The sequence below is a fragment of the Sceloporus occidentalis genome, unplaced genomic scaffold (genome assembly GCF_023333645.1).
Source record: "Sceloporus occidentalis isolate IW3139 unplaced genomic scaffold, rSceOcc1.0.p SCAF_58, whole genome shotgun sequence".
Taxonomy (NCBI): domain Eukaryota; kingdom Metazoa; phylum Chordata; class Lepidosauria; order Squamata; family Phrynosomatidae; genus Sceloporus; species Sceloporus occidentalis.
In genome coordinates this window covers 4,556,523-4,574,004 of record NW_028317038.1, presented here as the reverse complement: position 1 = coordinate 4,574,004, position 17,482 = coordinate 4,556,523, and the positions used below count along the sequence as shown (strand labels likewise).

The 17,482-nt window shown below is 43.0% G+C and overlaps 1 protein-coding gene across 2 annotated transcripts in view; it reads right to left on the bottom strand.

The window, feature by feature from the left end:
- The window catches only part of LOC149287634 (55 kDa erythrocyte membrane protein-like), a 95,517-nt gene that overhangs the window by 29,887 nt on the left and 48,148 nt on the right, over positions 1-17,482 (bottom strand). For both annotated transcript variants that reach the window (XM_089492632.1, XM_089492633.1), the window contains exon 6: positions 11,407-11,597. In XM_089492632.1, coding sequence (XP_089348758.1) covers positions 11,407-11,597 — 191 coding nt within the window. The remainder of the gene's footprint in view (positions 1-11,406; positions 11,598-17,482) is intronic.

The following is a 17,482-nucleotide window of genomic DNA, read 5'->3' as shown; positions in this document are numbered from 1 at the left end:
TCCTCTACGGCTGGAGGAAAGAAGGTTTCTACACCAGCACAGACGGGGGTTCTTTACAGTAAGAGCGGTGAGATTATGGAACTCTCTGCCAGAGGAAGTGGTGATGGTAAACTCAATAAAAGAGTTCAAAAGGAGCCTGGACGTGTTTCTTGAAAGCAATAATATTACAAGTTATGGATATTAGATTAATAGGGACAGAACGTTGATCCAGGGATTTATTCTGATTGCCATATTTGGAGTCGGGAAGGAATTTTCCCCCTGGTATGGGGCAATTGGCATCTGCTTCATAAGGGTTTTTTGCCTTCCTCTGGATCAACACAGTAGGGACACAATATGTATATAGGTTGAACTTGATGGACTTTGGTCTTTTTTCAACCTTATGAACTATGTTACTATGTTACTATGATTGTATCATATTATTTACTATTAAAAAAAGTATAAAATATGGTGAAAAATGTAGAAAAAAATCACTGTTTCTAACTTTTAGTTGAAAAATCTTTTACTCATCTATAAAACCTGCTAAATAGATTCTAGTATTTGTCCTGAGTTTAGAAATACCCAATGTTTTTATGTTTTTTTGCTTTTTTCTGCACGTTATGGAGCAATAAGTACAGGTAGCGTTTTGCTATTTCAAAGCCATTTTTTCCAAATCTGGTAATTCTTCCCCCCATGTGCCATTTCGGGTATCTTTGAAGCCGGCCAATGCAATTTACCCCATCAAATAATATATTTTTGAAAACTAGACAGCCCAGGGTATTCCAAATGCTGGTATTTTAACCCTTTCCAAGCACTTATTCTACCATCAGCCTTTGTCAAACTTTATGGTAGTAATTTTTTTGCATTTGTTTTTTCACACACATTTTACTTTAGGTATGAATAAACAGGTTCTGGTATATGTCACTATCAAAAAACACCCCAATATGTGTTTAGCAACATCTCCTGAGTACAGCGATACCTCACATGAATGATTTTGCCTAGCTGTAGGGGGGAAAAAGGACCACATTTGGGGCATGCACATTTTTCAATGTTGAACTTTGGCATTTGGGGATCCACTGCCCATCCCCTATTTGGTACATCTTTGAGCTGGGCCATTTCAGTGCCCAACAAAACCATATATTTTTGAAAACTAGACACCACAGGGTATTTTAAATGCTGGTATTTTAACTCTTTGCATGCACACATTTTACCACCAGCATTTTTTCAAAGTTTGCAGTAGTATTTTTGTGTGTGTATTTTTCCCACACACACCTACTTTATGTATGAATTTACAGCTCCTGGTATATGCCGCTGTCACACGACACCCCAATATGTGTTCAGCAACATCTCCTGAGTACAGTGATACTCCACATGCATGGGTTTGTCATTTTTGGGGGGAACTAAAAGGCCACATTTGGTACGTGTGCATTTTTCTAATTGGAAATTAGATGTGTGGCCATCCTTCCCCCCGTGTTAATTGGGACCTTGTTGAACCCGGCCAATTCAATTTACCCCATCAAATCATACATTTTTTAAAAGTAGACACCCATGGGCATTTAATATGCCAGTATTTTAACTCTTTCCATGCGAGAATTGTTTTAAGCTAATATGCTAATTTTAGGACTTACTCACAAAAATATATTTTTTATATATTTTTTTTTTTTGCCTTTTTTTTAATTTTTTTAACATTTTTTTTCAACTTGAAGGTTTCCCTGATAGTGACATCAGTGGGGAATTATTTTTACATTTTACTGTTTTTTTACTATTTTTTTTCTAATTATTATTAATTTTATTTTATTTTTAATTTATTTTTTCTAATCACACTGTGATTAGAAAGCTGAGCTCCATTGACTTGCATGGTTGAATGCAGTACCTATATTCAACCTGCAAGTGGAGCCAGAGTTCTCTAGAGGGTCTGGAGACCGTCCAGCGAACTTTTTAGACTTTGTTTTTCTTTATTGAATTTTCCCGGACCGCCGCCATCTTGCTGATGGCGAAGATCACCGGCAGCTGCGGCTGTGACCGCTCTCCGGAGCGGTCACAGTCCATCCCAAGGTAAGTGGTGTCGCTGGATGCCTCCTGATCGAGGCATTCCAGCGACACCATTTAAGTTTAGGAGGCGATCGTTGATCGCCTCCTAAACGCTTTTAAAACGGGCGTCCGCTGCCATACAAAGTATGGCGGATGTTGACGCCCCGGGGAGGGGCCAGAGATGGCCCCTTTGTGCCGATAATGGCGTTGCTGAATGCCTCGAGGTCGAGGCATTACAGCAACGCCGTTTCGGTGCAGAAAGCGAAAATAGATAGTAGGGCTGCAACAACGAATCGATAAAATCGATAATAATCGATTATGAAAATCGTTGTCAACGATTTTCATAATCGATTAGTTGAATCGATTTTTATCGATTTATAAAATTATGTTTTTCAGAGCAAACGCTCTGAAAAACTCCCGTCCTTCTATAATCCGATCTCAAACAGAGATCGGATTATAACTGTAGAATCCAGACCCCCCCGCAAAGCTGCAGGAGACCTGGATCCTCTCTGCCACCCGGTGAGGGTCTGTGCAAAATGCGCAGACATCCTCCGCTTCTCCCCTTCCGCTTCTCCCCTCCACTTCCGCCGGGGCTTCTATTACTGAACCCGGCGTCACGTGACCTTCCGGTGCGGCTTCCATCATGGAAGCCCCAACGGAAGCGGAGGGGAGAAGCGGCTGTCTGCGTGCATCACACAGACCCCTACCGGCTGCCGGAGAGGATCCAGGTCCCGCTGCAGCGCCTGCTGGGGATTTGGATTTTAGTGCGCGATGTGCACTGTGTACTGCCACTTCCACCTGCCCCACCAGGGGTTAATATATCAACAGAAGAAAAACAGGACAAGTAAGCAGCACTGGGTAAGTATTATCTTTATTTTTATGCTCATTTGCCCTGTGTTTCTTCTGTTGATATATTAACCCCTGGTGGGGCAGGTAGAATTTTTGCGGGATCTATTAATTATGTGCATTTGTGTTTTTTTTTAATGTCTAGAATATTTGATTTATTGTCCATATATTTATATATATTTATATTGTATTGTGTATTTTTTTTGTCTATATTTAATAAATATAAATATAAAAAAACAATTTTAGTGATGTCAGTTTTTCTTATATCGGGGGGGCATAAGACATATCAGGGGGCACAGTGGCATAAAGGGGCTATAAGGCATATCAGGGGGGACAGTGGCATAAAGGGGCTATAAGGCGTATCAGGGGGCACAGTGGCATGAAGGCGCTATAAGGCATATCAGGGGGCACAGTGGCATCTCAGTGGCATATAGGGGTAAAAGGCATATCGGGCATGGTGGCATATCAAGGGTAAAGGCATATAGGGGGCTATAAGGCATATCAGGAGGGCACAGTGGCATATCGGGGCACTGTGGCATATATATGGGGCTATAAGGCATATCAGGGGACAAAGTGGCATATCAGTGGCATATAGGGGGCTATAAGGCATATCAGGAGGGGTATAATGCATATCAGGGGGCACAGTGGCATATTAGGGGACAAAGTGGCATATCAGTGGCATATAGGGGGCTATAAGGCATATCAGGAGGGGTATAATGCATATCAGGGGACAGAGTGGCATATAGGAGGTATCCCCTTATACCTCCTATATGCCACTCTGTCCCCTGATATGCCTTATACCCCTCCTGATATGCCTTATACCCCTCCTGATATGCATTTCTGGGACAGAGAGGCAAGCTGGGGGTGAGATGTGCATAACTGGGCAAAAATAGTTTACATGAATATTTACTAGTAAAGCTTTTTTTGGTATTTTTTGAGTTCTTGTTAAAATATAGCTTTAATTATTATTATTATTATTTTTTTACCCGATTAATCGATTAATCGAAAAAATAATCGGCCAACTAATCGATTATGAAAATAATCGTTAGTTGCAGCCCTAATAGATAGCTTTCTGCACCCGTCATTTGTCGTTATCGACTTGAATTTCCGTGACGTGCCCGGACCGGCAATTGTCATCAATGGGTTAAACTAGACACATAAACTGAAAAGAGGCTAAGATTCTGGGAATTAAGGATGACAAATTTCAGAGCTGCTGTTCCTTAGATGTTATGACCGAACAAGATATTCAAACTCTCAAAGAAGTAATGGTAATGTCCTTCTCCTAAATATCCCAGATTGCATTAATATGTGTATGGCCATTCTTAACGTTGGAGGATACATTTTCTAGAAAAACTATGATACTATTAAGCAATGTACTCCTTGACTAAACTAAAACGGAGAGGATTATAAACTTCAAATTCCTACTGCCCCAAATAACAATAACCTTTGTCATGCAAAAACATTATGCAGAAACATTCCTTATGGCAGGGTCTGGAAGGCGTTTCAGAATTTTTTTTTTATATCAAAAAACAAATAAATTTCATGAACACATCTAAAATTGCTAATCTGAAATTACGCCTTGTATTGTTTAATGGCAAATATTTACACCTAAGTTGCACAACAATGGAGACAATTGTTATACCACCAGCCATGTCAGTTTGTATTTAGGATGATGAGAGGCCACAAGGGTATGTACTTACAGTATCTAACAAAAATTAGTACACCCCTCACATTTTCATAAATATTTATTAGGTATGCACCGATACCATTTTTTTGAGACCAAGTACAAGTACCGATACTTTTTGTCACCAGGAGGCAGGCAAAACTCTGGGATCAGTCAGTGAATCAGCATTGGTATAGGAGCTGGGTGGCGAGCGGCACTTGACTGACACTGACTGCAGCAGCGTACGCTCGCTCAGTGATTCAGGCACAGGGCCGGACTGGGAATGAAAAGCAGCCCTGGAAACATTTGGAGACCAGCCCCATATACCGTATTTGCCCGATAATAAGACGTGGTTTTTTTCCCAGAGCAAATGCTCTGAAAAATACCCCTCGTCTTATAATCAGGGTCGTCTTATAATCAGACCTCAAATAGGTCTGATTATGAGACTAAGATCCAGATCCCCGCAGCGATGCAGGGGACCTGGATCCTCCTGTGCTATGCCCCCCCAAATTACCGGTGCTTCTGAGTCCCCGGTGCTTAGTCCGGGCTGCGTGTAGAGCTGTACACGATATAATCGCGTAGAGCTCTACACGCTTCCCGGACTAAGCACTGGGGACTCAGAAGCACCGGTAAGTTGGAGGGGGGGCATAACACAGGAGGATGCAGGGGACCTGGATCCTCCCGTGTTATGCCCCCCCCCTCCAACTTACCGGTGCTTAGTCCGGGCAGCGTGTAGAGCTCTGCGCGATTCGCATGGAGCTCTACATGCTGCCCGGACTAAGCACTGGGGGCTCAGATGCAAGGGACCTGGATCCTCCTGTGTTATGCGCCCCCCCCAACTCAGAAGCACCGGTAAGTTTGGAGGAGGGAGGGGGAGTGTTAAATGGGGGGGTGTAAGGCATTTCTGGATGCAGAGTGCTTTGTGAAATGCCTTTTAACCCCTTTAATGTCACTCTGCCTCCTGAAATGCCTTTTACCTCCCTATATGACACTTTGCCCCATAATATGCCTTTTAACCCCCTAAATGCCAGAGTGGCATATAGGGGTATAAGGCATTTCTGGAGGCAGAGTGGCACCTAGGGGGTCAAAAGGCATATCAGGGGGAACAGTGGCATATAGAGGGTTAAAAGGCGTATCATGGAGCACAGTGGCATATATGGGGTATAAGGCATTTCTGGGGCAGAGTGGCAAGCCTGGGGGCAGATGTGCATAACTGGGGGGGCAGGTTGAAGAAAAAAAAAGGAAATAAAAACAATATTTTTCTCATTCATAGCTTTTATTAACAAACAATTGTTCACCTAGTTTACATGAACTAACATTTACTGGTAAAACTTTTTTCCTATAGGGTCGTCTTATATTCAGGCTTTTTCTTTTTTTCATAAGTTAATATTCAGATTTTAGGGGGTCGTCTTATAATCAGGGTCGTCTTATAATCGAGCAAATACGGTAGTTTATCTTGCGGTCGTGCTCTTATACCCACACGCAGACCTAACACATACCAGAGTCACACTATTTGCCATACAAATAACTATAAAACATTATTTTTATCCCATTATTTGTATTAAAATGCCAGAAAGCAAAAGTCTTAAAAGGCCCTAATAAATTAAATACATTAGACATAATGGAATCAAAACATTTGCTACTGCAAACATTTTTAGATGAAAAAGTTCCATTTTATTCACTGGAACAAAACAGTGATCACATTATTCTTCACAATATTCTTGTAAGAAACTTTTATTTCTTTATTAATTCATGTAAACTATTTTTTCATATTTAATAAAAGCTATGATCGAGAAACTTTTGTTTTTATTTACTTTTATTTGCCAACCTGCCCCCCCAGTTATGCACATCTGCCCCCAGGCTTGCCACTCTGCGCCCAAAAATGCTTTATAGCCCCCTATATGCCACTCTGCCTCCCTGATATGCCTTATACCCTCCTATATGCCACTCTGCCCCATGATATGCCTTTTAACCCCCTATTTGCCACTCTGCCTCCAGAAATGCCTTATACCCCCTATATGCCACTCTGCCGCCTTATACCGCTATAAGCCAGGGCTTCTCCTTCATAGAAGCCCCGGCGTTAGTGTCTGACGTGTCGGAAGTTTGACTGCCAGAGAGGAGCATCCATGTCCCTTGCAGCTTTGCGGGTGTCGGGCTGGTAGGAGCGAGGTGAGGAACCCAGTACGCAGGCTACCTTCCAGGAGATGAGGGAAGGTTTAGTGGACAAGGCAATATCAGAGACAGTCCGAAGATCAGGGCGGGAGAGTGCAGCGAAGTCCGTAAGACAAGCCAAAATTCGGGATCGGAGAAAACAGGATAAGCGAAGTCTGGGAAAATAACTGAGCACTGAGTGAAGCTCCGTGCCAGTTTTTAAATCCTCCACTAAATGTCGCCCCTCCTCCTTGCGTGGTGTCGTTGACGTGCGTTCCCCAGACTACGTCGTGCATGAACCTAGAAGAGACAGGAGGGGACGTGCGCCTATACACAGTTGAAGGAGCTGGTTCCGGGAGGACGGAGGTTGCGGCGTGTGAGACAGTACCCGCTATCGGCGGGTACTCAGGTGAGTTACTGCGGCGAGTATTCTCTCCCCGTGGACCCTGACAGCGGGGGATCCTCCTCTCTGGCAGCCGGTGAACATCTGCGCGATGCGCAAAGACAACCTCTGCTGGCCAGTACTTTCGCCTTGGCTTCTATGGTAGAGCACCTGGCGCTCTGTCATAGAAGCCCCGGCATGAGCGGAGGTTGTCTGTGTGCATTGCAAAGATGTCCAACGGCTGCCGGACAGGAAAATCCAGGCCCTCTGCAAGGCTGCGAGGGATCTGGATCCTCCTGTCTGGCATCCGGTGGAGTCTTATAGTCAGACCTCTATTTGAGGTCTGATTAAAAGACGACCTCTAATATAAGATGAGGGGTATTTTTCAGGGTATTTGCTCTGAAAAAATCTTGTTTTATAAATCGAGCAAATTATATAATAAATATATATATATATATATATATATATATATATATATATATATATATATATATATATATATATATATATATATATACACACACACACACACATATATACATATACACACACACACATACCGTATTTGCTCGATTATAAGACGACCCCCCAAAATCTGAATATTAATTTTAAAAAAAAAAGAAAAAGCCTGAATATAAGACGACCCTATAGGAAAAATGTTTTACCAGTAAATGTTAATTCATGTGAACAATTGTTTGTTAATAAAAGCTACGACTGAGAAAAATATTTTGTTTTTACTTCCTTTTTTTTTTGAACCTGCCCCCCTCCCAGTTATGCACATCTGCCCCCAGGCTTGCCACTCTGCCCCAGAAATGCCTTATACCCCATATATGCCACTGTGCCCCATGATATGCCTTTTAACCCTCTAAATGTCACTGTGCCCCATGATACACCTTTTAACCCTCTATATGCCACTGTGCCCCATGTTGTCTATGCGAATCACGTAGAGCTCTACACACTGCCCGGACTAAGCACCGGGGACTCAGAAGCACCGGTAAGTGGGGGGCATACACAGGAGGATCCTGCATCGCTGCGGGGGATCTGGATCTTAGTCGTCTCATAGTCAGACCTATTTGAGGTCTGATTATAAGATGACCCCGATTATAAGACGAGGGGTATTTTTCTGAGCATTTGCTCTGGAAAAAACCTCATCTTATAATCGAGCAAATACGGTATATACATACATACACACAAGTGCCGGCCAATTCCACAGCGCTGTTACATTCATTAGAACAATTTATAAACACATACGATAACAAACTGGTGCAAAGCAGAAGAGGGCCCTGCTCTTGCGAGCTTACAATCTAGTCGGTGGTTGAGGGGAGTGAGACAATGGGAGAGGACTGCTTGGATGGGGATGAGTTGATCTGGTTGTGATGATGTGTTGAAGCTATTTGTTCAGATGGCTTTGATTAGGATGATGGTTGGGAGAACTGTAAAGGAATGTTGTACACTATGAAGTGATTGGCATAGTGGAGCAGCGGATGAGGAACGGCGGCAGAGAAAAATTAATCCAGCTGCAGTGTTGAGGATGGATTGAAGCGGTGAAAGGCGGGAGAGGGGGAGACCGGTTAGCAGGGAGTTGCAATAATCCAGGCGGGATGTCACAAGGGAGTGGATTAGTAACTTGGTGGTGTCTTGCATGAGACAGGGCGGATTCGGGAGATGTTTTTCAGGTGGAGGCGGCAGGATTTTGTGAGGGACTGGATGTAAGGGATGAAGGAGAGAGCAGAGTCGAGGGTGACACCAAGGCAGCGAACCTGGTCTGTTGGTTGGATAGTGGAGTTGTCAACAGTAACAGAGATGTCAGGAAAAGTGGACAGAGCAGATAGCGGGAATACCATGAGTTCGGTTTTAGAGCTGTTGATCTTTAGGCAACTGGACGCCATCCATGATGCAATTCCTGATAGACAGTCAGTGAGGCGAGTTAGAAGAGAGCGGGAAAGGTCAGGAGCAGAAATATAGAGTAGGGTGTCATCTGCACATATTTTGTACTGGAAACTAAAGGAAGATATACACATATACACTCACTGGCCACTTTATTAGGTACACCTGTTCAATTGCTTGTTAACACAAACAGCTAATCAGCCAATCACACGGCAACAACACAATGCATTTAGGCGTGTACACATGGTTAAGACAACTTGCTGAAGTTCAAACCAAGCATCAGAATGGGGAAGAAAGGGAATTTAAGTTACTTTGAACATGGCATGGTTGTTTGTGCAAGACAGGAGGTCGGACTATAACACTAAGATAGAGATCCCCCGCAGCGCTGGAGGGAACCTGGATCCTCCTCTCTTGCAGCCGGTGGGCGTCTGTGCAATGCGCGCAGAGATCCTCCGCTACTGCCCTCCACTTCCGCCTAGGCTTTTATGATGGAGCACAGGCGCTGCATAACCTTCCGATGCTCAGTCATAGAAGCTCCAGTGAAAGTGCCGGCCAACAGCAGAGGTTTGTCTACGCACACCACTGCCCCCACTAGACACCCGTGAGCCTGGAGCATGGGGGGCAAGTCTGAGTGGCATACCAGAGGATTATAAAGCATATCTTGGGGTATAAGGCATATCTGGGAGGCAGAGTCTCAAGGTTGGGAAATAAAAACATGAAATGCATTTTTCTCAGTTTTTTTATTCTGCTGTTTGTTTTTAACACCCAGTTTGTTCATTAAATTTTTTTTTTTTTTAAATGAAAAATTTACCTTTTTTAATCTTATTAATCAAAAAAATTATAGGCCAACTAATCGATTATGAACATAATAGTTGCAGTCCTACTTATTGCCCTATAACTCGCTAAAAAAATTAATTAAATTAAAAAACACACATTGGGTATTTCTAAACTTAGGACAAATAGTAGAATCTGTTTGGCAGGTTTTTCCATTAGTTTTTGTAGATGAGTAAAAGCTTTTTCAAATAAAATATAAAGCGTTTTCCCCTTATTTTTTTATAATTAAATGATATAATCAAAATAATGGCAGCTAAACGAAGCCCTTCTTGTCGTAAAAATAACAATATGTAACTTGTCTGGGTACACTAAATTTACAGCAAAGTGTGTTAAAACAAAGAAGAAAATAAATAAAGGCAGCTTAGTCCTTAAGAGGTTAAAGCAAACGACCTTCATTTTAAGCATAAAGTATACCTAAATCATTGGCTAAAACTTTACTGTAAGCTTGCCCTAAATACGAAATGTTCAGTCTTATCTGCATCTCAAATGACCCTGTCGCCGGTTCACTGCTTTTCCTTCCTTGGACCACTTTTCATAGGTACTGACCACTGTAGACTGGAAACACCCTACAAGAGCTGCAGTTTAGGAGATACTCATGACCTAGTCGTCTAGCTATCACAATTTGGCCCATGTCAAAGCTGCTTAGATCCTTACGCTCACACCTGGGAACTTCTGGGCTCCAACTACCCTTGCGGGACATGGCCAGGTCTGCCAACTGATATCAGTGGGAACCCCCCCCATCAGTGGGGAAACACCTCCCACCATTTTTCCTGCTTCTAAAACATCAGATTTGAGGACAAAATGTTCACTTGCTGCCTATTATATCCCACCCACTGACAGGTGCCATGATAACAAGATTATCAGTGTAATTCACTTCACCTCGGTGGTGATAATGTTATCGCTAATTGGTGTACATACATATAGATACATAAATACATACAAAGTATGCATACACGTGCAATGTCATGTAATTTTGTACATGTGTATAATACACCTAAGTATTCTTAAAAGCTTGCAACCTTAATTCAGGTAGCCAATAAAAAGGTATCTTCCACATTTAGCAGAATCTCTTTCTGGGATTGAATTCCCTGTCTAATGTTAGAATAAAAATGTACTTCTAAAATAAGTGTGTAATGTAATTTCAGCATATTCTACTTTTCACAATTAATCAATGCCTGGTGACCACTGCACTAGCACTACACCTAGCAGTATAATGCGTTTGAGGCTGTTCAGATAAAATGTACATATATTTTAAAAGTGCAACCGCATGTATCTAGTCAACACCTGAAATGTATTAGCTGTTGGGCTAAAAATACAAGGCCTAATTTTTCCTCAGTCTATTCCAGGGAAGAGCAATCAATAATTGAATACGTGAAGTAGTACAAGTAAACAGTAGATTAATAAAAAATAAAAAAAAAAAAAGCTTGGGATGTGACTAAAGCCATTCCAAAAAATGAATTAAAAAGGGATTACAACAGACAAAATGGATCAAAGGCTAGTTATTTATAGCTAGCTAGAGAAAGCAGAAATGGCCAAAATATACAAAGGCACTGAAGAAAAAGAAAAAAAAAAACCCCGAACAATTTAGACAGTTGCAGAACCTAATTCATACCGAACAGCATTTTTATGTACTCACCATTCTTGCAATTCAGGAGAGGGAATGAGCCCAGCTGTCCCTGCACCTTGCGTTCGACCCTGCCACCAATTTGTGTCATCCTTATTTATGATCTGAAGAATTTCACCAGTATGAAAAAGTAAGCCAGCTTCACGACACGGAATAAGTGGGTCAGATCGTGGATCATAATCGAAAAGAGCACGCACAAACATCTGGGGAAATTTAAATTCAGTGAGGCTGGTGTCCGGTACAAAATAAGAAAAGACAAAATATTCAATATTTAAAGTACACAAATGAGCACTAGGAAACAAAAAATAAACACAAATCACATTAACTTTGTTTTCAGCTTAGTTTGATAATCAACAAGTCAAAATATTCTGATTTGCTTACAAACAATTTCAAAACTGTTTATAGAATATACACAGCCATTGCCTTGGCTAATATTAACCCCAGTTCCTTTATTGGTATTGTGGAACCTTAGGATATGAGGAGTATGGGTAATAGGAGGTTAAATATTTTCTGCATTCTGGTGGTAGTATTATTCTGTAAAATATCATGATATATAAAGCGGTTGCGGGTTGTGCACAGGGGCTTCTATGGTGGAGCACCGGAAGGTCATGTGATGCCGGCGCTTGGCCATAGAAGCCCCGGCGGAAGTACTGGCCAGCAGCAGCAGAGGCTTGCATCACACAGACCTCCACTGGCTGCCCCATTAGACACCAGGGAGTCTGAAGTAGAGCCCTGCCCGGGACTGCTTTTTTAATCCCGCTCCCGCTGTTTTGAATCCCGCTCCCGCATTTGTGGCCAATCACGCCCGCCTCCTTACCTGATTTCCCGCGCAGTCCCGCAAGGCTGCCCTCGAGTTGTTCCCTCACAGCGTCTCTTCTCTTGCTCTGCCCAGGAACAAGGCGGAGTCACAGGAAGTGACGTCACATCACGTGACTCTGCCTTGTTCATGGGCGGAGCAAGGTAGGAGACACTGTAATGGAGCAGCGAGAAGGCATCCTTGCGGGACTGCGCGGGATTACCGGGACCCGCAGGTACAGTGCCTGAACGCCCGCTCCCGCCCACAGCCCCAGAAAGACCGCCCGCAAGTTTTTTGGCGGGTCCCGATGCAGTCCTCTAGTCTGAAGCACGGGTCACAAGTAAAGGGATGCACTGGTAAATCGGGGGGTTCAATGGGTTTCTGGAGGCATATAGGGGGTTAGAAGTCATATTAGAGAGGCAGAGTGGCACATAGGGGGTTAAAAGGTATGTCAGGGAGGCAGAGTGGTATATATGGGTGTATAAGGCATATATAGGGCAGAGTGGCTTATTAGGGAGGCAGAGTGGCATATAGGGGGTTTAAGGCATTTCTGGGGTCAGAATGTGCATAACTGGGGCAGAGTGGCAAATAAAAGGAAATAAAAACAAAATGTATTTTTCTAATAGTTTTTATTAAATAGGAAAAAAATAGTTTACATGTGAATATAGGGTTTTTTCCTAAATTTTCAAATACGGTATTCATATTGTGATATTCCTATCCTGAGGCAGCTACAATAATAGGTTAACCTCAATGAAGTTCAATATTAACTGGCAGCTAGGATCTGAAGAATAGGACATTTTTGTAAATGCTTATTGCAGATCCAAAATGTAAAACTTAAAATTTCTTATTAAAAAATAAAATTATACCACACAAGCATTAATTATTGCATGTACTCCAGGTAAATTACCTAATAATGAGTTGAATAACCCAGAGAAAATGACCCACAATTAAGATTTCTCTGGGTTATTTAGCTTAGTTTTTATTTTATTACGTCATTTACCTGCAGTATATAGAGTTATAAGCTTGTGTGGTGTATTATTTTATTTTTCAATGTATCTGCAATAAGCATTTACAAAAATGTCATTCTTAAGCACCTAATTGTGTCAGTGTGCTGTATAATGATGAGTGAACAGGTGGCTCAGAGCTGCTTTGAACGGTTCTTTGAATTAGTGAATAGAAGACTCATAGTACCTCTGAACGATTCAGTGAGTCAGTGAATCGATGAGCTGTAACCTGATCCCAGAGTCTGTGTGCTGTGCAGATGACTCACTCTAGGATCATATTACAACTGCAATTCTGACTGAACTGTTACAAATGAATCCTTCAGCATACTGGACATCACTAGTGATCAAAGTACATATATTGTGTGAAATTGTAAAGCTGTCAGACTTGCCTGCTTTTGTGCAGATCTCCCCACAGCTGCTTGTATCCGGAATAAACTTTTATACATTCAAAGAAGTCTGGCGGTCATCACGTTTGGTTTCCATGATGTGATGTAGTCGGCAGGATCCCAACATCCAGAAAAAACGATTTAACCCTTCCTTGGGAGTCTCTCCAGGACACACAAACCCAGCGCGCTATTAAGGTAAAGAAATGTCTACTGTCTCTGCCTCCAGTCAGTGGTATTGTTCCCATAGAAAGTAAGATATTCCCCTGGTGACTGGAATTTTTAACTTTGAATGTATAAATGTTAATATTAAGGTTATATAAGGTGACCTAGGTCAGGGACACTGGAACTTGTAAGTGATGTGTGACTGAGACCCAGGTGGGTTGGGACCAGTGGTGGGATTCAGCCGGTTTGCTCGAACCGTTTCTTAAGTACCCTATTATAGGCCGCACTTTCCCCCCACTTAAAGTGGTTGTGCGGCCTATAATTGGGTTTAGGATCCAGATCCCCCGCGGCGCTGCAGGGTACCTGGATCCTCCTTTCCGGCAGCAGCGGACGTGTGTGCGATGCAGATAACACCGCTGCTGCCGGCGGCTCCTCCCACCCGCCTCACTGAACTGGGTTGTCACCGCCCACGAAGGTCACCGAGTCGCGCTGGCCAGCTGACTCAATTCTATTTCGGATCAACTGGGACAGCTTCTTAAAACGCCACTCCTGTCGATTCAAAATAGGAGTCAGCCAGAGCCACTCAACTTTCGTGGGCGGCACCAGCGCTGCTCAATGACCTTTGTGGGCGGTGCCAGCCCCGTCCAGCAGCGGGATTGTCTGCATCACAGATGTTTGACAGCGGGAATCCAGCGGAGTGCGCATCGGGGTCTTAGGTCAGGTAAGTTAAAGTAACTGGGGACATGCTTGGCAGTGGGAGGATGGGACAAAGATGGCTATGGGAGACTGGGGGCACACTCTGTCCCCAATTTCCTATAGGCATCTTTGTCACTAAATAGCTTACCATAGTCCCATGTTTGGTGACAAAGATGCCTATGGGAGACTGGGGCAAAGGCAAATTCTGTCCCCAGTTTCCCATAGGCATCTTTGTCACTAAACATGGGACTATGGGAAGCTATTTAGTGACAAAGATGCCTATGGGAAACTGGGGACAGAGTTAATTAATGGGATTAATTGTAATTAAAAGTATGCACTGATTTTTTTTAATGTGACAAATGGAATTGATAAAACATCATAGGCATCATAGATTTGTAAAAAATTGTTTCTTGCAGTTTTCACCTTGTTTTCAAGAAGTAGATTTACAAAAATGTTTAGTGGCTCTTTGTCACACAGACAATTCACAATCAATTATCTAAAACGCACCAGTGCATACTTTTTCCAGACTTCTATTGAACACTTTGATTAACTGCTTTTCATGTATATTTGTTAAACAGCTTGAAATTGTTCAAAGTGCATTTTTACAGTAGATTTTACTTATTTATGTGTGACTGTCTGAGTCTCTGTGTGCGTGTGAGAGAGAGAGACTGCCTGAGTCTCTGTGCATGTGAGAGACTGCCCGAGTCTCTGTGCGTGTGAGAGAGAGACTGCCTGAGACTGTGTGTGAGAGAGAGTGACTGCCTGAGTGTGTGTGTGTGTGAGGCTTTATTTTTTTAGTACGAAATCTCGGTACTAAAAAAATTGAATCCCACCACTGGTTGGGACTGGTTAATAATCAGACTGCAGCTGCCCAAGGACCCCTGCTAGCCTTTCGGGTGTTGACCAGGGTATCTTTATTGCAAGGGTGGGTTGAGGAAAACCCAATTGCATGTTAAGGTGAGAGCTGAATGAAGTGGTACATATGAGACCCCTAAGGACGGTTAGGTTATATTTGACAGAAGGGCCCTGGTAATAAGCAAGGAGACTGGCTGCGGTGACGTTGATGTAGCGGACTCAGAGCAAGCGCATAAGTATGTCTAATTGTTTCTGATCCAGGAAAAATAAGTTCTTGATGTATGACTGTGAAACATTAGTTCCAAGGAAGTAGTGGTTTGGTATTTAATTACCAGAAATTCACGTGAGGTATATAAAATTTATTGAAGCAAATTGGGAAATTGTATAAAACTGCAATTCCCTGATAAGGTACCTTGGATGTAATGTGAAATTGGCACATAACGGAACCCTAAGAAAAATGATTAAACAAAAGTGTTCAGAATTACTGGCATTACAGAAAACCGAGGAAATGATGTAAAGAGAGAACTCAGACCTGAAAGAAAGCTGAAAGCCTGACTGCGTACTTTGCAACAAGAATGTTCACAAAGTCATGACCCAGTAGCTTGGAGATTAATTTAGGGTATGAATTTATTTTTTTTTTGCAATTCTTAGTACAAAACTGCAGTTAAGGTAATAAGGAAATCTTTGTGGCATTTAAGTACACAGATACAGGATCACAACTTTCTATATTTTATCCCAGGGACGTCCACGTTATGGCCTTTTAGCTTTATAATGCATATTAATACAGGGTTAATTTGGCAACAATGAAAAAAAAAGCAGTGGTTTTTTATGTCCCTAGTGTATTGCCCCCCCCCCCTTGTGCATTTGCCACCACACCCATGTGTATTGATTTGTGTTGCTGGCTAACCCTCCTCCCTTGTGTATTGATGCCCCCAACCCTTTTATAGTGGCTAATGTGATGCCCCCCAGCCAGCCCATCTTCTAGTGGTACCTATGCAAACCATCTTATAGTGGTAATGTGTTTTTTGGAGACCCTCATAACCGCAGTATCCACCAACAGAGTAGCACAAAACTGGGTAAAGTCTTCAAAGGGGAATGAACACTTAACACGCCTAGGCAGGTTCTTTCTGGGAAAAGTGGCTAAATGCATGGAGAAACTGGCAAAGAAGGGGTCACTCTTCTGGGTAGTAGCTTCTTCCAGAGGCATAGCAGACCTTACAGCAGAGATATGGGTATCAGTATCTTTCTTTTCCTGGTGGATTGTCGTGGTGGATCTTCCCTTCTTCAGATGAAAACTCCTCCACTTCAGGATATTCAAATTCTGAGTCTGAGGAGGGGGGGGGGGAGAAGAAAGGTGAGGAGAGAGAGGGGGGGGGGGAGAAGGTGAGGGGAGAGAGAGAGGGGGGGGGAGAAGGTGAGGAGAGAGAGGGGGGGGGAGGTGAGGAAGGTGCAGGGATAGCTTGACAAAAGGCAGAGAAGGTGGACTGCACCTCCTCTAAACCAGGTGTAAAAAAAAAAAATAAAAAATAACTTCCTACAGCCGCCTCAGAATCCGCAACCGACTTTAGGCAAGCAGTCCAAAGCTTCTTCCTGAAATCTTGCAGGGCTTTGTGACAGCCAGAGCACTGCACGTTTGGATTTCATTAAAGCCTTTTTAGGCTTGTCCTCAACAGAAGGGGGCTCAAAATTATCAGGAGCCGACATAACTGCAGATGCAACAGCACCCAGGAAATCCCAGACAGCAAGCAGCAGAAACTGAGAGCAAAGTAGCTACTCACCCATCACCTTAAATAGCTAGTAATCATTCCAAATTGGCAAAAAACGAGGCTTGAAACGAACTTCCATAAATGCATGATGCTCCCAGCCGGAAGTTAACGGAACGCCACATTGGAAGTTCCGAGATGCTGTACCGCTGCGTAAAAGCTGCCTTGCTTCGCCGAACGGTACTCCTGCCGACTGCACACGAGGAGGAGCAGAAGTGCAGAGGATAAAGTGAGGCGCAACAGCCCGGATATGGCGCCAAAGGTATCCTCCCCACTAAGTGGGGCTTAACCCAGGTAACCAGCTCTACTAGAGCCGAAGGACAGAAAAAAAACCAAAAAAAACAAACACAAACACCGGCAGACGAGTCATCCCTACCTGATGTAGGGCAGGAGGAGTCTAGCTGTAGTGACACCTAGGATGGCAGG